Below are 8,506 nucleotides of genomic sequence, written 5' to 3' on the forward strand. Positions count from 1 at the left end.
TTCTAGTTGCAACACTTGTATTATTTTGCAACTTTTTTTATCAAATTCATTACAAGGTGCATAGCATTTTGATTAAAAGTATCATATGAATAAGGATATATGGATATCGATTACTTCACTATTTCAATGAATTCATGTGACTATATGCTTGTTTACTACCTTACAATTTAAAAAAAAATTGTGTAACCCTAACACCGACAATGAAGGTGACTGTACATAAAATTTCTATGTTCTCTTTATTTTTTTAAACATATTTACTAACAGTGTGGATGGCTGAATTCCCGTAAATGTGCCGGATTCAGTCTGTAACATCTCTCTCCATAAGAACATTCCGTTTTAACTCTTTTGGATGCAATATTACCTGGAAATTATAAGATTTGCATACATATTTACGTAAAAGTTTTATTTTCTTAAAAGCAAAGGTCGAAGTATTTTTTTATTGTTAGTAAAAATAAAAATAGGGCAAAGGTACTTTAATCTCAAGAATTTGTGTTCACATACTTTCCATTTTCTCATTTCGTTTACTTGAACTGCTCATAATTTCTGATAATACTTTACACTTCTAATAAATTGTAATAAATTGGGTTATTGTAAGCGTAGGCATAAAAAAACTTAAATTAAAAAATATCGTTATCAATGTTTACTAAAGTTAAAATGGCAATGACAGATGACACTGACAAAAGATTCGATACAGTAGTGTTAAAGTAATAAACTACAAAAACTACCAAGTTATTGAGTCTTTCCTGGAGCTAAAAACATAACATTTTGAGAACCATTTCAAAATTAATGTTCTCATTATAATTATAATTTCATCCAATTGAAATATATACCTACCTTTAGAAAGGTTTTTTTTTTTTTTTAGGTATATTTGGCAACACTCATTCATGCATTCAACAAGTTTTGACATTGACATTAACTTTGTTTTGTTTGCAAAATTGTTCGAATTATAATTTGTTGATTTAAGCATTCGTCGTCCAATTCTGTTAAAAGGTAACTTTCAGTATAAACTAATCATTTTTTCGTAGCAGCTGAAGTTCCTTTACATGTAATTAACATTGTTTCTTGTGTTTTATTGTAAATAACAGATATGAACGACGACCCATTCGTATCCTGTCCATATAACATCGCCCATCGCGTACCAAGATCGCGAATCCAAGCGCACATAGTAAAATGCGAGAAGAAGGAGAACTTGAACATATGTCCATATAACGCGACCCATAGGTTACCGGAAGCGGAAATGAAACATCACGTCATGAATTGTCCATCAAAAAGCGCCATTTTCCCTGAAGATATTAAACGGAAGACCACAGCATTCCTGCATACACCTAAACCTATTTTACAAAAAGATTATTTACCAGAAACCGACCCTCATCATGAGATATGGGATGACTGATTATTAAAATATAAATTTTACTTTAAGAGTTAGAATTAAGTTTATTTCAAATTTTGTAAGAATTATAACAATCTAACAAATATTATAAATGCGAAAGTTTAGATGTATGGATGCTTGTTAGAGTTTGTAGCCTAAACGGCTGAAAGGAGTTCGGTGAAATCTGGTACAGATGTAGAGGATAGTCTGGAAGAACACAGGCTAACTTTTGTTTATTTTTTTTAATTCCGCGCACAGAGTCGCGAGCGAAAGCTAATTTAGTTAATATAAGACATGTGGTAACTCAACTAAAATTGATCTGCAGATCAGCACACTGTTCACATAAAGCAGGTCTGTGAACTAGCTCACAGATTCAGCTCAATTTGTATGCATAGAAATTTACTGAGCTGAGTCATTGGACAGAGTCTCATACTTGTAGTATTTTGCAAGTTGTAATCTGTTAATTTAGCTGAGCCACAGCTCAATAGTACATAAGTACATAAACTGATGTTTTAAACTGTTTGTGAACAGATTTTATGCATCTAGTTAATATTAAAATTTGATATATTCTTAATAACTCTGTTTTTCTAATTTCAAATTCTTACCCTATATATGCTAAAGTATACATGGATACTTACTACATATCCAAATAACCTAAAAGGAATCTTGATCTTTGGCACAGATATAGAAAAAAAGTCTGCAATAAATCACAAACATTTCAATAATTCTCCACTAAGTTGCAGACAGAATTGAAATTTTAAACGATCATCAGACATAAGGACATTTTTAACTGAATGGAAACTGTTCCGTCAAAACTGTGTTGGCATTTGTTTCAACAGTGGTAGTGCCCACTTTAACACCTTAGCACGAATAGGCCGGCACGCCCCCAGCAATACCACAACCACACAGAAGACAGCCGTGAAATGGAACCAATTCCGTGTTTCGTCTGATGAGTGTGGTGTCGTAGCCCTAATTTAAGTCCCTTTCTCTTTACCACTTTCTTCTTTTAAAGGGAGGATGGGAGGGGGAAGTAGATTTGACGGAGGAGGAGACACATCGGGCAAACATTCTCTTATGTGCGTCTTCTCTCTAATAAGGGTTGGCAACGCATCTGCAATTGCGGATGTCTGTGCAGCGGTCGTTTCGCCATTTTGGCGGATTCATTCCGCTTGCTCGTTTGCCACCTTATGTAATAACAAAAAAAGATAAAACACAATTAATAAATATTTTCAACCTTTATTTGAATAGTCAAGTTATGTACAGTTATTCAGTTTGGCTTGGTGTGGCTGCTCGGAGAGATTTCTCCAAATTCTTTAATGCTGGTGTGATATTACTGCCCAAATCTTCTACAACACTTGATAAATACACTGTAAATAACAAATATTAACAAGACTTTGACTAGAAAACCTATACTTAATTTTAAAAATAAAATAAAAAAATATTGAATTATCAAACTGTTTAAATTTAAACATGAACAAAAGCTTTGAAACCAAATATTATGTCAAATAATTGGGTAAATATAAAATTTGACAAGAATATCATTTATATACCAGCGGTTCTCAAACTTTTTTTCCTATTGTGGACCCCCAATTTTGTTAATAACCGTTCAGACCCTTCCGGATTTTTATAGACCCTTACAGGTCAACAGACCACTAAAAATAACTCCTACAAAACAATACCTAAAGAATAATTAATTTGATATAAAATTATATTTTGTTATAATTACCAATATCAGTGAGACATCGTTTAGTTCCCAAAGCGTCCATATTCCGTACATTTAATATCTTCTCAGCATAAACTTCACATGTATGAGCACAAACCTATAAAACAAGTAAAAAAAAACATAAATTTCACTATTAAAACAAATAAATAAACGATTTCTTCTACATTTTCTTAACAACAGTGATTCTCAAACCTTTTTTCATTAAGACCCCTTATATAATATGACTGATTTCTATAAATTTTATGACAATTTATTTTTTAAACCCTTAATTTTATATCCCCTTGAATATTCGATCCCAGGGGGTCGCTTCACTTTGGGGGTCTCTAATCAAAAGTAACAAAAATATTACCTCAGATAAAAACTGCCATGGCGCTTGCTTTTCTGGTAAATGCATTTCTAAATGTTGAGGTAACGTCATCAAATATTGACCAATCTGGAAAAAACATCTTAAACCATTATTATTATGAACAATATTATATACTAGCTGTTCCAATGCGGCTTTATCCGCATTTTATTATAAACACTTTTATTATTTACATACCGTCAAACTTTTAATTGCAAGTCAAAATTAAAATACAAAAATAACAACGAAGGTATTTTTCATTGGCTAACCTTTACTATGACAATCTTGCTTCTTTGCAATAGTTTTGAAGTTGCTATCTCTTTCTAGCATATGTTTTTCCCATTTTATTCACCATCTAAGTTGAATAGCGTGAAAATATAGCCTATAACGTGTCGTAAGTGTAGGGGGTTTTATTAAAAAAATAATAATTCATAAATATACTGTGATTGCTGACATCTTAAATAATAAAGTGTGTGTTATCTATAATATTATAATAAAGCGTAAACACACACTTCTTTGTTGCCTAAGATCTCAGCAATTACAGCATATTTTTGAATAATCCTTTTTCTAATTAAAAGCTCTACACTTACGTCACGCTTTAGGCTATATATATTCTAGCCATCAAACATAGGGGGTAAATATTTTGAATAAAAACCCTAATATAGGAAAGAGACCAAAAGCTGTTGCCAACATCAAGGAAGGAAGATTGCCATTGTAAGGTAATTGGTATTTTGACATTTGCGATTGAGAATTTGATAAATACAAACAATAAATTTATAATTTCACGCGGATGAAGCCGCACGCGAACAGCTAGTTTTATTATATTAGTATAGATTACCTCTGTAATATATTCTTGTGGGGACAAAGCGAAGTCTGGCAACTCCGTTGACAACGCATCATTGTTATGCCAAACTGATAATTGTGGTATTTTATCTGAATAAAATACAGCACAATTAAAGCAATGGTAAAGGGGAGAGGATAGGAACGGGAGAGGATACATATGGGAAGAGAGAAATCCATATTTATATCAAACTTTGTTCTATCTTTCAATTGTTACAAACATCTTTGAGTGGCAATTCGCTATTTTAGCGAATTCATTCGAGCGTTAACTTTGGCATATTGTCTATCTTACTAACATTATAAATGCGAAAGTTTGGATGGATGTTTGTTAGAGTTTATAGCCTAAACTGCTGATCGGATTTCGATGAAATTTGGTATAGATGTAGAGGACAGTCTGGAACACAGGTTACTTACTTTTATTTTTTAATTAACGTAAACGGAGTCGCGGGCGAAATCTAGCAATATTATAAAGAGAAAAGCTTTGATTGTTTTTAAATAGTTCCAAAACTATTGAACCGACTTCAAAAAATCTATCACCAATAAAAAATCACTAAGTAACAGAGAATATTTTAACGGGAAGGGAAATATAACAGAAAAGATTTGAGAAAAATGTATTATTTTCGACATTACCAAGTTGTACATCCACTGGATTCCTTAGAACAGCTCTGGCGAGAGATCTGAGCTGTTCTCTAGCGCGCTGCAAACCTGATACTGAGGTCAGCTGTGGTTGTACCACATCACCATCTAGGACACTCTTCAGGTCCAGGAGTGGATGTTCTGGATCTTCACCTGGAAGGGAATGACTTTGCTGCCTGACATTTTGCTGTTGAGTTCTAGATAAAAAAAAATCCTACTAAATAAATGCCTTTATTATCAGTAATTATTCTAGTGAATTATTTGTTTTCCGTAAAATTTTCAATTGCAAATGTTATTTCAAATGCTTAAATGACATCGAAGACTTTACAATTGGTTAACAATTACCGTTATAATGGCAATCTTGATTCTTCGTTGCTATTGTAGCTTAGGGGGTAAATAAATTGAAAAAAATCCTAAATGTGGGAAAGGGAACATAAACTACAAGCTGCCAACATTAAGGGAGCAAGGTTATTACGGTTATTATGAAATATGCAATTGAGATTGACAAATGTAAACAATAAAATATTTTATATAAATAGTTTTCATAATTTAATGCGGATAATGCACGGGAACAACCATCATTGTTCTGACCTACCTTCCTCCAGTCTATCAGCGAGGACCTTGAGCAGTTCAGCAGCAGCAGCTTCTAGAGCGAGAGCTGCGGGGAAGGTCTCACTGAGCACGCCGGCGCTGAGGCCGGACCTCACAGAGGACAAGAAGTTCGTCTCTATTCGACGACTGTGTGTTGATATTAGAGAGAGGATTGATGATGATAACGCCTGAGGATATTTATTTATTTAATAATAGTTTTCGCCCGCGACTCCTTTCGCGTGGAATTGAAAAAAAAAACCAAGCAGCCTGTGTTCTTCCAGATCGTACTCTACAATTCTGCCAAATTTTATCAAGATCCGTTCAGTAGTTTAGGCTACAAACTCTAACAAACATCCATCTAAACTTTCGCATTTGTAATATTAGTGTGATTTGCCCGCGACTAAGTCTGCGTGGAATTATAAAAAGTAGTTAGCAAATGAAGCTCTACATCTATACTAATATTATAAAGAGAAATTGTTTTATAAAACTACCCCCCACTTTTCCTACTATTTCCTAACAGTATGTATTGAAAGAATTTAAAAACTACAGGGCCGATTTTAATTTTCAATATTAACCATTAAAAAGCTACGTTATTGCTGAGTAAGAAATGCTATATTTTTTTAATTTCACGCAAAGTCGGAAAGTAGTCTATAATTATTCAATATTAAAATAATGTATTATCTTAAGTAAGAGTAAATTGCTACATTACAAGTATACTTGTAAAGTCTAGAACACATAGGCTATTTACTTTTTTTCTACGCGGAGTCACGGGGGAAAGCTGGTGAAAGACACACTAAATATACTTAAATATGTACATATGAAATTCAAAAATCACATTGGTACGGGATTCGAACCCAGGACCTGGAGATTACAAGTCAAGTGCTTAAGCCTGATTACCTCAACTGCAGGTATGTAGTAAGGTAGAACAGCATTCCCAGCAATCTTCCTTCCTCTAGCGTACGCTGTACTGAGCCAGCCCTCACACCGCTCAGCCACACTGAGCAACGCTCTAGAATGTTCTAGAAGTTCATCCTACAACAAGAAGCAGGACTCTTTTATAGAATTAGATATGAAAATTGAGATTAACTTGAATAGAAAAAACTCTAGGAATGAAAAATGGTGTATAACTGAAGTTACGTTTGCAAAAAAAACATTTTTTTATATTGTAAAATGAATTATTTAATTTAGAAATATTTTATAGTATAAAAGAACTTTACTTGATATTGCAGTGATTTGCAAAATGATTTAGGATCCCTAAGGGTCTACAGATAAGATGGCAGAAAATGTGACGCACTTAAATTTATTTGATGTGGGGTTTATGAGGAAAAGGTGTGACCCACTAATTTTTTTAAGAAATGTTGGGTCTAATCTGGGGTCTAAAACAAAAACCTTCTTGTGACTTTTTAAATTTATTTTTAAAGAAATAGGGGGTCTGTTCTGGGGTCTATAAGAAAAAAGTTTGGGAATCACTGGTTAAGTGTAGTGTATATTTCAAATTTCAGTACTTTACCTGTTTCAATTGATTATCATTCAGATTTGCTTGGAACAGCTGTATCTGAAGTTCCGTGTACTTTGGCATCAGTTCCCTGAGAGGCTGGTATACTGCGCGACCTAATTCCTTAAGTGTATTGACAGGTAGAGTTTCTAGAAGAAAAGAGAATGGGGATTACAGAAGGATTCGTATTTTTTTATATTAACAAGCGTTCATTTCTATTTTAAGCCTTATCAACTTAAGGCTTCTTTAGTCTATAAATTAGATCTTTAAAAAAATCATATCCTGTTATGAAAATAGTTACTGTAGTAATTCTCTGAATAAATATAAAAGTCTAAGGGCCTGTCCCACCAAATTGTAAATACTCTGATAACAATCCAACGTGTAAAACATGTGATGGAAATATTGGATTTTGTTCCCTTATCTGATTGTGACGCCATTATTAAGCAATCTGAGCCTCTATCAGCCAGCAGTGGGAAAGGCCCTTAAACGAATGTTTAAAGCATTATTTAAATATTTTATTCTAGTCCTTACCTTTATTAGGTCTTGGTGCGTCTATAATAGCTCTAATGCAAGCTACAAATTCATCGATATCCGTCTTCAAATCTTCCAATAAAGCCATACCTTCTTCTGGACTTTGACATAATTTGAAATTAGCTGATACCACCTAAAGATAATTAAAAAAATACTCTACTAGTATACCACATTCAGAACATCAAGATTATTTTTTTTTAAACAGGAATATAGTTATCTGCTTTGTTTGTGGAAAGTTTATGAAAGCAATGAAAGCTAACAAATACGCCGGAACTCAAATACTTCCAGAAACGCATTAAATCCGTCAATTTCATTGGTCGTCAATGAGGTCCAGGAATCCCTGGGGTCGGGTGTAGGGACACAAGTTGAAGAAATATAGCATCAGGGGGTTAGAAAAAGTCACATTTTTAAGGGGTGTACGAGAAGAAAAGTTTGACAATCTCAGATTTAACTACAGTACTAGTTTTGATCCTGCAGTATTTCTTATAATAGAAAACAAAATAATTTCTAAATGAATTTTACTAAATCCAAATTTTGAATTCATTTGGCTCTAAATTAGTTGGCGTCTTATACAATTCTTAAAGTTAAGCAATTACACTTACCTTAGTAGGCGAGGGGTCCAACGACAACAATAGGTCCGTGTACAGCCTGACTATTTCCGCTAGAGGCGTCTCTGACTTCAACACTGTTGATAACCATTCCACCTGTAACATAAAGGCGGATGTACACGGACTGTTTCAAGATGAGACAACTTTAAAACGGTGATCTCTTTAGGATCAAAATCTTTATGGTAACCTAGGATCTCAATATATAACAATACAAAATACATAAAATGCTATAAAGGGTTTTCATTTTTTATTCTTCAAAATCAATGCCCAAAGATCCCCAAAGATTTAAGATCCGACCCCCCAAAGATTTAAGATGCGACACTCAAAGCTCTAAATTAGAACCCCATAGTTCTAGATCCGACTCCTAAAG

The 8,506-nt window shown here is 33.5% G+C and overlaps 3 protein-coding genes across 3 annotated transcripts in view; 1 reads left to right on the plus strand and 2 right to left on the minus strand.

Annotated features, from left to right (window-relative positions):
• LOC106110647 (probable tyrosyl-DNA phosphodiesterase) overlaps positions 1-649 on the minus strand; it is a 13,957-nt gene extending 13,308 nt beyond the window's left edge. The window contains exons 1-2 of the mRNA XM_013292536.1: positions 502-649; positions 263-361 (exon numbers count right to left, since the gene is read on the minus strand). Of these exons, the coding sequence (XP_013147990.1) occupies positions 263-361; positions 502-538 (136 nt within the window). The 5' untranslated portion in view covers positions 539-649. The remainder of the gene's footprint in view (positions 1-262; positions 362-501) is intronic.
• Positions 650-1,087: 438 nt separating this feature from the next.
• Positions 1,088-1,393, plus strand: LOC106110648 (gametocyte-specific factor 1-like). Its single transcript, XM_013292537.1, has one exon. It carries the CDS (start codon positions 1,088-1,090, stop codon positions 1,391-1,393), a length of 306 nt encoding a protein of 101 aa, XP_013147991.1.
• A 1,192-nt stretch (positions 1,394-2,585) lies between these two features.
• On the minus strand, positions 2,586-8,500 carry LOC106110651 (conserved oligomeric Golgi complex subunit 7-like). The gene is made up of 10 exons (XM_013292540.1): positions 8,131-8,500; positions 7,529-7,661; positions 7,013-7,146; positions 6,400-6,534; positions 5,507-5,690; positions 4,906-5,064; positions 4,274-4,368; positions 3,442-3,525; positions 3,096-3,189; positions 2,586-2,736 (listed from the first exon to the last, which is right to left on the minus strand). The coding sequence occupies exons 1-10, from the start codon at positions 8,239-8,241 to the stop codon at positions 2,633-2,635; spliced, it is 1,233 nt and encodes a 410-aa protein (XP_013147994.1). The 5' UTR covers positions 8,242-8,500; the 3' UTR covers positions 2,586-2,632.
• Positions 8,501-8,506: the final 6 nt, after the last annotated feature.

The sequence above is a fragment of the Papilio polytes genome, unplaced genomic scaffold, assembly GCF_000836215.1.
Source record: "Papilio polytes unplaced genomic scaffold, Ppol_1.0 DF824208.1, whole genome shotgun sequence".
Taxonomy (NCBI): domain Eukaryota; kingdom Metazoa; phylum Arthropoda; class Insecta; order Lepidoptera; family Papilionidae; genus Papilio; species Papilio polytes.